At 39.1% G+C, this 14,689-nt stretch overlaps 1 protein-coding gene across 19 annotated transcripts in view; it reads right to left on the bottom strand.

Moving 5' to 3' along the window:
* The window catches only part of cacna1aa (calcium channel, voltage-dependent, P/Q type, alpha 1A subunit, a), an 82,213-nt gene that overhangs the window by 42,347 nt on the left and 25,177 nt on the right, over positions 1-14,689 (bottom strand). For 18 of the 19 annotated variants that reach the window (XM_040053244.1, XM_040053297.1, XM_040053250.1 and 15 more), the window contains exons 4-18: positions 12,299-12,390; positions 11,513-11,665; positions 11,023-11,210; positions 8,930-9,033; positions 8,696-8,811; positions 7,745-7,789; positions 7,552-7,635; positions 6,302-6,508; positions 5,889-6,001; positions 5,540-5,652; positions 5,324-5,455; positions 5,028-5,100; positions 4,572-4,689; positions 2,336-2,403; positions 2,071-2,177 (exon numbers count right to left, since the gene is read on the bottom strand). In XM_040053244.1, the coding sequence (XP_039909178.1) occupies positions 2,071-2,177; positions 2,336-2,403; positions 4,572-4,689; positions 5,028-5,100; positions 5,324-5,455; positions 5,540-5,652; positions 5,889-6,001; positions 6,302-6,508; positions 7,552-7,635; positions 7,745-7,789; positions 8,696-8,811; positions 8,930-9,033; positions 11,023-11,210; positions 11,513-11,665; positions 12,299-12,390 (1,713 nt within the window). The remainder of the gene's footprint in view (positions 1-2,070; positions 2,178-2,335; positions 2,404-4,571; positions 4,690-5,027; positions 5,101-5,323; positions 5,456-5,539; positions 5,653-5,888; positions 6,002-6,301; positions 6,509-7,551; positions 7,636-7,744; positions 7,790-8,695; positions 8,812-8,929; positions 9,034-11,022; positions 11,211-11,512; positions 11,666-12,298; positions 12,391-14,689) is intronic. The other variant, XM_040053361.1, reaches the window with a different exon arrangement.

The raw sequence follows: 14,689 nt of genomic DNA, 5'->3' as shown, positions 1-14,689 counted from the left end.
CTTCTATCAGTCATTTTCCATTCCCAAGTGCTGCTGTTGTGCGCTGATCAGTTTTACTTCTTTATAATGTACTGCACATGTTTACCCTTCACTCTCTTTTTCCACTGAAGCTGCTACATTAAAAAAAATACTTACCAAAATATGGTCCTGTGGGTATATCCTACATGACAACATACACTGGTATTATGACAACGTGTTTTAAAATTTTAATAAAACATGTAATATCTGCATATTTTTGACCTGTACTGAAAACTGATAAACCCTGAAAAGCTTACAGTAAGATTTAAAAATAAACATTTTAAATATGAAATGCTCTGCTTTGTCTTAAAGAGGGTTAGGGGCACTTAAAAAAGTAGATACATTTTGGTCATGAATTTATTTCTGAATTCAGAATTTGTGCATGATCCTCTTCCATAACAAAAAATAGCACGCTAATAATTTAAAGGACCAAATCTATAAGGACAACCTAATTTAATATGATTTTTATTATTTCCAAAGGCTTCTTTAAGCTTATTAAAAACACAGTGCTGAAACTTTTAAAAAAATTATTCACTATCATTAGAATTATACCTCCTAAAATGTCTTTGCACTCTGTTTAGAATGCATGGCTGTTTAAGAGAGGGCAATTTCCTTTTGAGAGTACAAACTGGACTTGTGTTGCCTTACAACTGGTTTTACGTAGTTTTCTCTGAGTCTGCCATATCTTCTTAAGAGATTCTTCATGCACCACTGATGTCCCCAAGTTTAAAATCCCTCCTTGGGAAAACAGGGACAATCTCCTCTTGAATTTAAATGTCTTTCTGTCTCTATCTCTCTCTTTCTTTTATTTGCACCACAGAAATTAGGGATTTGGATTTACACTGGCACAGTAGAACGTAAGGCAATCTGCAGCTCTAAAAATGCTTAAAGCTTAACCGAGACTCTATGGTAAACCTCTGTCCTACAGTCTGCTTTCAAAAGATTCAAGCAATTAGGCAGCATGGTTTGTGAAGGTTGTTTTTCTGGATAAATTTGGACAAACAACCATGGTAACCTAGAGAAGAAATGCTGGATATACCAAACCGACATTACCTGAAAACTTCTTTTCTCACACACTCACATACATCCACACACACACACACACATACAGACAGATACACATAAACTGTAGTGAAAATAAGACATATTTATATCATAATTCCAAGTAAATTAAACTGATTACACAGACACAGATGGTCACTTCATAGTGAAGCACACTACACGGCACAAACAGTAACAAGAACCTAAGCGATTCATGAAATGATGGAAATGTTAATAAGCATATGTGCGTGTGAGTGTATTGAGCTAAAACTCTAGGGCATGTTTGTTCATTGTACCTGCGAGTGACAATGAGTGAGCACAGTCTCACACACCAAACTGCTAAGGACACGACTGTGCTATTACGTATGGTATTTAAAAGCAAACATGGTACCCCTGTGTTGTGCTGAACGTATTTTCATGCACGTATTTGTATCTGAGAGCAAAGTGTGTGAACTTTACCAGACGTGAAAGTACAGAGCCTTGTGTGTACAGAGAAAAGGGATCAAAGACTAAGACGAAAAGTAAAGGAGAAGAAAGAGATGACAGAGAGAAGGACGAGAAGCAAGTATATGTGTGTTTAGGCTATCCCCAATTTCCTTTCCTTGCCAGATAGATGAAGACATGATTTATTCCACTATGATGACAAAATGGCAAAATATACAGAGAATTTTTACATTCATGAACTTTAAATTTGTTTGGAAGATGCTATTTGATCAATGAATATATTGCAATTCTAAGAAAAAAGTGGGGCTGTGTACTTTTGAAGGGTAATTAGTCAATAAAGCTCATTGTGATGAAAGACTATTTGCAATCACCAACATCACCACACGTTCATAAGGTGATGAAGTGATGTTTTAAGAATCCAAACTTGAACAGATTATGGTTCACTGACGGTTTTCCTGACTTCAAACACTCAACTGTGCTATACCGTCCACTTCCCAAAGTGCTGAGTCCGACATAAGTACTAGACTCCCAGATGGTGACACAAAAGTAATAGAGACAGAGACTCACGCTGCAATGGAGAGGTTTGCAGCAGATAGTGGGCTAACTTCAGCCACTTCCTTCGCTTTCTGCAGGGCAATCTTCTGATTGGCAGCTTCCTCTTCTTCCTGTTCATCCTGCAAATGTGGATTAGAAAATAAATCAAAACCCAAATATGATAAAGGCAGGAAAAATTCACATGAGGGAAGCAGAAGAAGTTCATTGATTAGAGGAGGATAACTCGTGGTTAATGTGTTAGTGTAAGAAACTGCACTCATATTAGACTGTACTATACCTTGGTCAGTTCCTGTGCGTTGGCCAGATTGTCCACAGCGATGGCCAAGAACACATTCAGCAGAGTGTCTGAACACAGAGTTAAAAGCAATCCAGCATTTGGGAGATTGTTTGTGCAAGAGAATACAAAATGTAGATAAAATAATTGGCTAAGCCACTTATATTATAATGTACCTCTTGGCAAGTTGATGTATTGGATTGCAGCGTATCATTATTGCTACAGTATCATCCTTGATACAGATCCCTTAACAGTGTGTGGTTCGACTTACAGATGACAACACAGGTCTGTGGCAGTATATGCCAGGACAGTGGATTCATCAGAATCTCAATTAGGATTATGACAGTGACATCTCCATGTTGACAATCACTTTGGTATTATAATCCCAATTCCAGAAAAATTGGGACGTTGTACAAAATGTAGATAAAAACAGAATGCAGTGGTTTGAAAGTCGAATAAAACCCATATTTTATTCACAGTATATCAAAGAAAATATCAAATGTTTAACCTGAGAAAATATACTATTTTAATTACTGACAAAATGCTAGCAATCTAGATCATGAACTGTGCCTGACAGAGGTTTAACCTGCGTGGCAAAGAAAGGGATTTCTAGAAGTGTTCCCAAGCCCATGCAATGATTGACAGAATCACAGAATTCTGCCTGTTTTCAATGCAGTGCCCCCTGAAGGCGAGCATCCATTTCAGGTTATTTAATATTCGAAGATTTAATGTATATATTCCTGGTTCTGGTTCTTTTAGTTGTTTTTCTTATTTGTGTTATATTTGTAGTTTCTGGTCTTAGTTTTGACATCTGGTCTTTAGGTTCTGTTTCCATGCCTCTCCTGTTCGGTGTTCCTTTTCTGTCTCCTTAGTTAGTCTGCTTCCCAGTGTCAAGTGTTATCGTACTTCCTGTTTTATTTTGACAGTCTCTCATCCTGTGTTCTCTGTGTTCGGTTTTGCTTCCCTGTCCTGTTAGGCTGTATTAATTCCAGCGGTGTTCCCTGCTGTTTCCCTTCCTCTCATGATCCTGTGTGCATTTAGGTTCTCTGTATTCCTCCGCTTGTTGTCACATCATCCCTGTCTGCTATGTGCTTCCCTGTGTTTCCACACAGCGCTACATAACATGTCCCTTGTGCACAGAGATTCCTCTGGATTCTGTATTTCATGATATTATGCACTGCATATGATCAGATATTCAAAGCACTCAAAATTTTGCATTATTACAGGAAAAGTATTCTAATACTGTTCTGCAATTTGTTGACAGTGTTTTTGCAGATTGGTAAACCTCTGCCCATCTTTATTTCTGAGAGACTCTCTCACTCTCTCACATGTTCTTTTTACACCCAATTATGTTACTGACCTGTTGCCAGTGAACCTAACTGGGTGCAAACTCCTTGAGGTGCTTCTTTTTAGACCACTTGCTTTTCCAGCCTTTTGTTGCCCCATCCCAACTTTTTTGAGACATGTTGCCACCTTCAAATTCAAAACAAGCCAGTATTTTTTTTATAAAGCAGTAAAATGTCCCAGTTTTAACATTTAATATGTTTTCTATGTTATATATGTGTTTGTCCACTGCTTCAAAACCTTTGTAGAACTGAGATTGTACATAATATGACTCTGTAGCTGAAGATGAAGAGCTGACTCTGCCCTCAGTCCAGCATGAATAAAAGAAGCATGACTATTTCTCAGAGATTGTTCTTTTTCTTACACGTTCTCACTTTGATCTTTTGTCAGCTGTGCCAAAGAACAGGTTGTCAGTGAATAAAACAGTAAATACAACACTGACTGAAGCTCTTGCAAGTGACCGTTGGAGAGGGCCTGGCCCCTGCAGTGAATTGAGCTTCTCAGGCAGACCATCATGCAGGTTGTTTGTCGGATGGTTTCTGTGCAATGTCTCGATGTCTCAATGCAAGACTAATTGCTTCAATGTCGATATGCCAAAAAAAAAAAGATTAAAGGAAGTCAGGCTAAGAAAAAAAGTAGCACTTCTATTCAGAGTAACAGCAACTACAAAACAACAGCAAACAGCAATAGGTAGAAAGAAGCATTCTAACTATTCCACCTTTGAGGCTGTCCTAAAGAAAACTGTAAAAAAAAAATCTGCATTTAACCTTTGTATGACTTTTTACTGAGAGTAAAGTAAAAATGTGTAAAACACAGCTGCAAATGTCTCCACTCTAAATATCTGAGAGCTGCGCATGCATGTAGGCTTATCTGCAATGTCACTGTCAAGGGATACAGTTGCCAAAAAGCGTGAGTACAATGAAGAAGACGGAGAAGGCCATGCCCTTGTTGACTCCACCCTGAGATTTGATGCCATCATACATCACCATATTCCAGTCCTCGCCGGTCAGGATCTGGCAAACATACACAAATATTCAGACGATGCTATGATGAGCACTCTCACATCCACATATCTGCTCAAAATGCTATAATCAAAGAACAGACTCTTTTCTACACACTACTTAAATATTTGAACATGTTTTAGCAGAATTATGCTCCCACCTAATAATCTTTAAGGGTTCTAGAGTAGCATTTTACATTTTATATCACTTCCTCGTGCGCAAATCCTCTTTAGTCCTTTCAGCGTTTAGCTTTAATCCAGCTTTGTCTTCTATTTTGCGGCTTTTTCTCCCTCCACTAGCCTCTCCCTCTCCTTTTCTCCTTTTACAGTACATCGCTCTCCTCTGCTTACCTGGAACACCGTCATTATTGCTGCGGGAAATGTATCGAAGTTGGTTGGAGGGGTGCCACTTTCAAAATTAAACCTAGCAGTGAAAGAATGAAAAAATAAATATATATAATAGGAGCTGAGAAAACAGTGAGCATAGAGAGAACGACTGAGAGAGCCAGAGGCAAGCACAACAAATGTTTGTCTGAAAAACCAGCGCTCTGAAAAACTGCCTTAGGTCAACTGGCAATTAGCAAAAACCAATAGGTTAGCAGAAAATTAAATCATGGCTGTTAAAGGAGAAGGAGAGAGACACTGACTGTCCTCCGAAGAGCTGCATGCCCAGCAGCGCAAAGACGACTATGAAGAGGAAGAGCAGGAAGAGCAAGCTGATGATGGACTTCATGGAATTGAGCAGAGACACGACGAGGTTACGCAAAGACGCCCAGTACCTGGGAAACAGACACATGGAAATGATGATAATACCATGTCCTTTATTTTAATGTATGATCATTACTGTATTACAAGTGACTCACTTGGTGACTTTGAAGATCCTCAATAACCTGAGAGCTCGTAGCACACTGATGCCAAACGATGTGCCCGGTTGGATGATGGACCAAAGGACTTCAAATATGCTACCACATATCACCTAATATAAATGTAAGCATATGCAATTATACATAGTTATTTATTATACTGAGCAAATAATCTACAGACATCAGCATGCAGTATGGCACATTTGTGTTTGTGTTAAGTCTATAGCAGAGGTTTTTTTCATCTATTGTTTTCATCCCACAGGTGTAAAGCCCGTCTATAGACCCGCTTATGAGTTTGAACATTGTGTTATTTTTTATTGGGTGTGGACCCAAGCTGAGAGGGGCTCACAATGCAGTCGAAGCAGTTGAAGGAGGAGTTGAGGTAGGCCTGTCTGCCCAGGCCGTACAGTTTTACAAACATCTCTGTCAAGAATATTCCCAGGAAGATGAATTCGGCAAAATCTGCACAGAGGGAAGAACACAAAAAGAGACGAGGGTGAAAACCTGAGCGAGTCTCTGTGTGTGTATTTGTCCCAGAACCATTTTTGAAAAAGACTTAGTCTGCATGAGAGGAAAACTGTGTGTGCTTGGATGCGCTTGTGTTAAACGACTGGGTCAGCTCTTTCATGGATTTAGCCACATTAATGAAGAATTTGCTCACCCACTCCTTTTCCAATAATCTGTGATGAAAGTATTTGTGCATTTGCGGAGATAATCGGCCCATACTTGCACTAAGTATGCAGGCATTCACCTCCTACTCACATAGAAAATCTGAAAGTGGTTCAGGCTGGTCGTAGTGCACAACAGCCACACACAGCGTGTTGAGGCCCACCAAACACAGCACGGTCCAGTAGAAGCCCTGGGACTTAACAACGTGACGGATAAAGAAGCGAAACCGCCGCTCCCGACGCTTGAAAGTCGATCCCTCCAGCTTGGAGCTCTTCAAGCTGGCACGAGCAAACGGTGAACCTACCATTCAAAAAGGATAAATGAGGCACATCGTGTATCAACAGCTGCACTGTGACATAAATGAAAAGAAGTCAATGAGTGACCAAAAAGGTGACACAATCACTGGCACTAAAATGCTAATGCTATCTTTTGCCTGTATTTTTTTTTAATACAAGCAAAAGATCCCATCCCATTATTTCTGTAACTTATTAGGAGAGTAAAAGAATGCATTATTCTTTTATAGTGGACAGTTACCAAAATAGAGTCAACTATATCGATGGACCTCCTATTTGCTGGAACACTACAATTCAATCAACCTTTCGGCACAGAATCTGCTTTTTAAGTACAAATTGATGTATAATTCACTTAAAGGTAGCACATGATCAAAGCTGTCTTATCAATTTTGAATTATTAGGTTGCACCATGTCCATTATTGCTCTAAAGAATGAAGAAAAAAGTTTGCTTTCAGAATCTTAGAGAAGTGCCTAGAATGACTGTGCTGAAAAAATGGTTTGAGCGGAGAAACGGGAATGAGATAACAAGGGCAAGTTAAAGATAGGGGGAAAAAAAGATGAGGGGCTCGAGGACAGTGAAAATGTAACATTAGGAGTGCAGAGCAGCAGAGAGGGAGAAAGGAGAGGGAAGGGCGGGAGAGGGATGGAGAGGAGGGTCAGGTAATGCTGATATGCAAGATAAGATAGCATCTCTGTGTACCTGCGATTTGCCTTTGACTGTGGGTCTGTTTCTCCTGTGTGCTACTCTTAATGTGGGGATATAAATCCCTTTTTACAGTCATAATGGGAAATAAGTGTGTTTTAAAGCAAGATTATCATGAAGTTAGGTTTAGGTTAAGAGCTGTGGTAGAAATGTGTAGGGTTTGGGAGCTTTTGCAGAAAAAAAACAAAACAAGTAAATGCAGTGTTCTCTGAGGGGATGTTAAATGGCTTTGTTGTGTGTGTGTGTGTGTGTGTGTGTGTGTGTGTGTGTGTGTGTGTGTGTGTGTGTGTGTGTGTGTGTGTGTGTTAGTGTGGTAGACAGACAGAGAGAAACACAACACATCTTACCTACTCCCAGGTCTCCCTCCCCTTCCTCTGAATTTAGAAGCTCAGCTTTGCTTTTGTGGTTCTTTGTGGCTCTCCTACGAGAACCTGTTATACAGTACAAATATATTTATACATTTACCCACAACACAACAGTTCAGCTATTCATTTATGCATATTTATATGTTACATTCGAAAAGAAAAAGGAAATTGATACCATCATATTCATTTTCATTCTCATCATCCGCCAAGATGACCTCTTCTACAAAACACACAAGCAAAAATGGGAATATATTATACATTTATGTGTAAGTTCCACAACATCTTCATACATCTTTTTAAATCATAGTCTCTGTTTCACTCATTAGTCCCTCTTTTGTTTTATTAGCTTCTGTGTTTTTATGTAAAATTTGTCTTTTCAGGAAGATCAAAGCTCTGTCCCCTCTATCCGCCCCTTTATTCGCTTTGACTGACCCTCCTTTTCTCTTATTTTCTCTCACATTTCCTGCCTTCAACAGATAGCTACCAGGCCGGAGAGGTGGACAAAACTCTCTATCCAAGGGTCTGTAATCTGTAAGATATTCAAGATATAATATGCATTATAAGTTCCATTAAATTTGTGTCACTGCTTTACTGGATATGTGTTATGTTAACGGTAAATGACTTAAAAAAAAAATGGCAAAAAGAAAGCACATCCATATAGAGCAGCTGCAATGGGAAACTTTTGAATAAGAGCAAACCAAAACTTGTCAGTGCTAAGGTGTCCGTGTGTATTCAGCTATAACTATAAAATACAATGTAATATGGATCCTTCTTCCCTGAATAACAACTGTTGTGCAAGTGATTGTGATAATGTCACATTATAACTCATGTTTACTGTGGCTGCTTTTATGATAAAATCCACAAAAAGGGATTTTTGGCCTCATTTTTTAAGTGTTTACTTTGACGTTCCGGGAAAAAGTGATGGTTTACTTTCATTCCAGCATCACACAAGCTGGTCTTCAAAATTACAGCTGAATATATATTAAGTCTTCTGAATTTCCAGTGGTTTGAGTGTTAATATCTAAGCAGAAATTTGCTGTGACATCTGACATGTATTACACTGTAATACATGTCAGGTGTTTTTATATGGTCAAATGTTGCCAGGCATGCACTCAGTCATACATACCAGCTTTACAGATCCACTCCAGGTAACCATTAAGTTCCCTTTCAATCTGCTGCTGTCTTCGAAGCTTCAGAAACTCACTCCTGTTCTCCACACGCTCTCTCTCTTTGGCGAACTCGCTGCAGACACACACATGACACAAGTATATACCCTGCACATCACATCATCACCTGAGACCTCTGTAAAGCACGTTGGGACTGTTTCTTTTTATATATTTACACATGCACATAAACTTACCCCGACAACACACCCAGCACCAGGTTGAGCATAAAGAAAGAGCCGATGATGATGAGGGGGATGAAGTACATCCAGTTCCATGCACTCCCTGAGGCATCGTTGCTCTGGAAACACACGTGAGGACACACGCACGCGCACACACACACACACACACACACACACAAAGATAATTAATCAGGAATCAATGTTTTGCTCTTTACTTGAGTATTTGATGCAAAGTGAATTAAAAGAAACCAGTTAATGTTAGATAATGGTTTATAAATGTGAGCTTTGGGAAGTTTAACAAAGGTTAATATTAATAAGACGAACTTTTCAATTAATTTGAATCAAAGGTTGGATTTTTCATTCATTGAAATCAGCAAAGTGGGTACACCCGAAAAACTGAGCAGCTGTAGCTATATATACATATTGATTTGCTGAAAGCTGAAGGCATCAAAATTCATTCTCTACCTCCCTGCTTTGTCACATTGAGGTACGTTCATGTACATATATATGCACCACCACCAAGTTAAAGATATAATACGCTTTATATAGCCTAATTAAAAATAACCTACTGCTATCCTAGTGACTTATTCTTTGACGTTGTCATTAAAGAGTGGAAACAATGTGCTTTAAACTGCTGTCTACGACTTATGGAAACATAAACAAAAGCAGGCATGACATGATTTTGCTTTAAGTCATCTCAGTAAGTAAATGCGTATCTGCCACTCTATTTAGCTGCTCCGACAGAGTAAATAATGTATAACAAATGCTTTGCTCTCTCGCTCTCGGTCCCTACCATCCTCCCTTACAGACCATTCTTTCATTATCATTCTTTATTCAGTTCTTATTGTTTTGTCTCTCCTCCTCCTATGGAACCCCTTAAGAACGCCCTCCATCTGCCTTTTCATCCCTCCCTTATCTATCTCAATGCTTGTTTAACCTTTTCTTCATTCCTTTCTCCATAGCCATCTCCTCACTGTCACTGAACAACCTTTACAGTGATTTTATCAATCCCAACTTGAGACCCGGGCTTTTCTTTTCTGTTTCGAGCTCTCTTTCTCATAGCCTCCCTCCCTTTTCCTTCCCGTCTCCTCCATCTTTCCTTCTTCCTGCATGTAAGCCGGCATCGCCGCTGTGTACCCAATGTACCGCAGACCCTTTTTCTACCATTAAACTTTTATTGCTCCCCTCCCGAGCAGCTGCAAGAATAACTTGGGCTGAACAGGCCTTTTTAAATATAGAGCAGCACCGGGAAGGAGGGACAGAAGGAGAGAGACACAGAGGGAGAGGGACAGAACGCAGGAAGACAAGCAGGAATAAGGGGAGAAAGGAAAGGACAAAGGGAGAAAGGTAAAAGAACTGGGTGGACGGAGAGGGAAAGGAGATGGGAAAAACAGATGACTACAGTAACAGTCAAAGACCCTCATCTGCCTCTGGTTTCCACAGCAACCGTTGCCCCTGACAGCAGGGAACAATTCAGTCTTGGACATGAGTGATGGCATTGTTAGTACTCATTTAATAGGTAGATAAGCAGTTTGCACAGGTGAAATTGTTGAAGGTTTTAACAGTCTAATTTTTGTACTTGATTAGAGAACGCACTCTCAAATGGCTTTGAGTGAAAATACTCCTGTTAACAAACTGGAGTAAAATTTACATTTTACTCCAGCTTGTTAACAGGAGTTTGTTTAAAAATAAGTCTGACAAGCATGAAAGCTAACCTAAGGTGCACTTCATTAGATCTTTTTGTTTGCTGTTTTTGTTATAGATATTTTAGCTAATGTGAAGGTTTAATCCGTAAAAAACAGCCACAAAATATGACAGAAATATTTTTTTCCCATGATCACCAGATAGCAAAATAAACTGATACTGTATTTTTTTTCTAAGATGAATTAACAGGCAAACAGGATAACAGCAGGTTTGTGGAATTTTAGCATGCTGTAGAATTTTTTTTCTCTTGAACAAGACCTTCTTTATTAAATCTTTTATCTTTGCCTTGCTAGATTTAACACCTTTACATAGACATCCTCTGCTTTCCTGGGTGCACTGGTGTGGCCAAAACGTTGGTCACTGAATGTGTACTAGTGTTGCAAATGCTGTTCAGCTTGACATACATAGTAGAGCAGGTCAGTCCAGCCCTCCATGGTGATACACTGGAAAACGGTGAGAATAGCAAACAGGATGTTGTCAAACTGGGTGATGCCGTAGTTTGGTCCCAGCCAGTACTCTCTACAAACGGTGTCCTCTGGACACAGCCGAGATGGAAGCTCTACCCCACATGGAAACTCTTCCCGGATCTCTTCTAAACATGCGTAAAAGTGGGATAAAACAAGTATGAGCAATCAAATTCCATGTACTCGCAAATGTATTTAGTAATTTTAAATCCCTCTTGAGAAAACGTCCAATACTTCAGATGTTGAATGAGGCTACATCTACAGAAACTGCACAGTATACCAAAAATATACTATTTTAAGTTCTAATTTTAGCAGTGCAACTATTTAAAGTCTGCCTCAGCGTGAACAGGTGCACTCTTCTCTGAGGAAAACTTGGAGCAACTTAATCCCGACTGAATTATTGCCAAAGTGTAAACACAAAATCCTTTACTTGTTATGTTGTCGAAGCAGGTTTTGTGGAATTTGCCCATGTAGAACTCGAGGCCGATGATGGCGAACATGAGGATGGCAAAGAAGAGCAGCAGGCCAATTTGCAGCAGAGGAATCATGGCCTTCATGATGGATTTGAGCACCACCTGTAAGCCTAAAGCACACAGGTATAGAGTATTAAGATTTTATGAAGAATCATTTTATACATTTCATTTTAATCTATCCGCTCTCTTTATCCTAAAACTAATTTCAATTAGTTTGCAGTTAAGCTACCTTTCTGTAAAGAAATACTTGAATATCCTTATCACACATTTATACCCAATCATTAAACTTATACATGTTAAGCTGAAGTGAAATAAACCATAAACATATATATTGTAGCACCTACTGGTGTGATGCTCTAATTGGCTTTTCATAGAAACCCAAGTGACTTTTATGATGAGTAAGCCCTGGTATGCCTGTTCAAGCCCATAGTGGAGAACAGGCTATTAATAACACTGCTGTGGCAGTAGTGCTGGAACATTACTGCCACTATAACATTTAAAAAATGAGCAGAGTGTGCACAGAAGTACCACTTTTGTTGTTGCATTATGCAGAGCAACACAGAAGCTGCATAAAACCTTGACACAAAATGCTTCTCCATGCTATTTTGATCCCCAAATAAAATTTAAAGATGTTCTGCACTTATCGCTTTCTCAATTGTTAAGCAACGACAAAGATGTGGTTCAAGGTAAAGGTGAAGATAGCCTTTTTTCAAATTTTTCTCAGATGAAGAATATCGACTTACTGGGAATACCGGACACCAGTTTGAGAGGCCTCAATACTCGCACAGCCCTGAGTGTCCGCAAGTCGAATTGTGAGCCCACAGTGGATAGAATTCTAAAGGGAAAAAGACAAATGCACCGAAATGAGCACAGAGAATCAATATTTAAGCTAGCGAGCTTGTCAAAGTCTGTCAACCTCGCAGTTTCTCCATTTCTCCATTTTCTCATACATGCACAAACCCATGCCAGATCATTACAAACAACTGGGTGAGCTCTGTATGTAAATCCTGTAAGAGCTGAACTGATCGATACGGCTGACAAGTGAAGTAAGACAGAGGAGTGTATCAGGGTGAGAGAGGGATGGGCTGAATGGAAAGTGTTTTTGTATCAAGACGAGAGAGCGACTAGACAACGAAAAAGGAGAAAGATGGGGAAATGGAGAGGAGAGGGAAGGAACGGGACTAAGGAAATAAAAAGAGAGTGAAAAACAGAAAGATTATGACTTGCTTATTTATTGTTACATGTTTGATGTTTCTCTTCTGAGTAAACACATATTAGCGTGTGCTACTGCAACTATATATTCACTCATCATCAAAATAAATGCCATAAACAGCAAGTGTGTGTGTGTGTATGGGTAAGTAGAGGATTAAAATGTTCCCTCGTGCCGCCAGACTTGTAGTCAGTCCCATCGTCTGACGCACACTGTGAATCATCAAACTTCCCACTTCTCTATCTCTCTCCCTCTGTCTCTCTTTCGTCCAGTCTCTCTGACACATTTCTACCTGCCTGTGTTCCTCTAAGAGGCCTAGTGACATTGCAGTCTTAATCACAGGTTTAAGGTCTGCCTGATTCCTTCACATTTGAATAGAAGGGAAAATTGACACCAACTCCGGGTTTTTGGTTGAAGGTATGCGTGGTTGTGGTTTTGAATGTGGTACTGTATTACCAGGAAGCCCACCCCCCAAGTGGTTGGTGCTTTATCACGAGTGTATAGGCTGGGGTCCTTGTAATGACATTGTGTGATATCAAATGCCTCATCAGACGCTGACCTGTAACTGAGAGGATCCTAGTTTAGTAGGAGGCGTTAATGCACTTCAGCTGCATGATATTTCTAAAAGAACAGATATCACACAGAGATAATACTCAGTGTTATATTAATGGGAACTCAACCTATAAGTTGCAGAAACTGTATTTAGATATTGCAAAAAAAAGAGTATGTATATATATATATATATATATATATATATATATATATATATATATATATACATATATATATATTTATTTATTTATTTTTAATTAATCAGAACACTCATTGGACTCATCTGAAAGCCCGGAATTAATCAAGTTTAACGTTCAACAAATTTTTCTGTTCAGTAATGCAAGTAAATAACTGTAGTTTGACATCTTACTAATGATAATAATAATTTGCTTTACTATGCTTTCTGCTTAAAAAAAACAGTGAGTTTTATTGCTGAAAACGCTGCTTTACCAGGAAATAACCGAGCTGCCCTCTGCTACGCAAGATGACCAACAAAGCAAGTACAGATTTAGTGTTTTGCTCAAGGATACATTAGCCTGAAAGATGCTTGGCAACAACAGAGTGCTACATTAATGCAAGTTAGGATAGCCATGAAGGGAAGATGAAGATGATGTAGTCGAGGATGGTAAATTTGCACTAGGTATTGCACAAGGGGAAAAAAGCATTTACCATAAGTGCAACTGGGGGGAAAAGAGTGAGTTAGATAGATGCTATACTGATTTTAAATGTAAGGGCAAAAAGAACAGTGGCTCAGTTGGAATATTTACCCTCTAAACTGAACTGTGTTGATATCAAAAGGAGAATAGTGGAATTTCATAGAAGGAAAAACCTGTATATCATGCTGCAAAAACATCTGTGTGCTGACATGAAGAAACACATCTACATTTACATATAAAAGATGAACACGTATACCTGTGTCAGTATTTTTGGAACCGCAGTACAGAAACTCTTTGCCAAAAAAAAACAACCTGTGATTACAAATCCAATTATTTTATCTATTTCTGTGATGTGACTATGATTACAGTAAAAAACATTAACAACGCTGATGACTGGACAATAACGATAATGAACGATGATGATGATGATGACTGTGATGGCGATAGTAACAACGATGATGGTAATAACATGACGGTGATTTCATCTGCCATCACAAATAGTGTCAAACTGATGAGGCAGTTCCTCATTCACACTGTCTCCACGGTTACCGGGTCCTTTCTCATTCATAAGTGTTTCCATGGCAACAGGGACCTTGGCTCATTGATAGAATCTCTGTATCACCTTGGTAACAGGGCCAAGGGAGGAGCTAGATTGATTGTTTTTTTGTTTTGTTTTGTTTTTTTCGTCTTCTTTTCTATTTAATGTAAATGTTTTG

The sequence above is a fragment of the Simochromis diagramma genome, unplaced genomic scaffold (assembly GCF_900408965.1).
Source record: "Simochromis diagramma unplaced genomic scaffold, fSimDia1.1 OVJJ01000321.1, whole genome shotgun sequence".
In the NCBI taxonomy this organism is placed as follows: Eukaryota; Metazoa; Chordata; class Actinopteri; order Cichliformes; family Cichlidae; genus Simochromis; species Simochromis diagramma.
The sequence above is the reverse complement of the archived record's forward strand: the minus strand, read 5'-3'. Positions and strand labels throughout refer to the sequence as shown.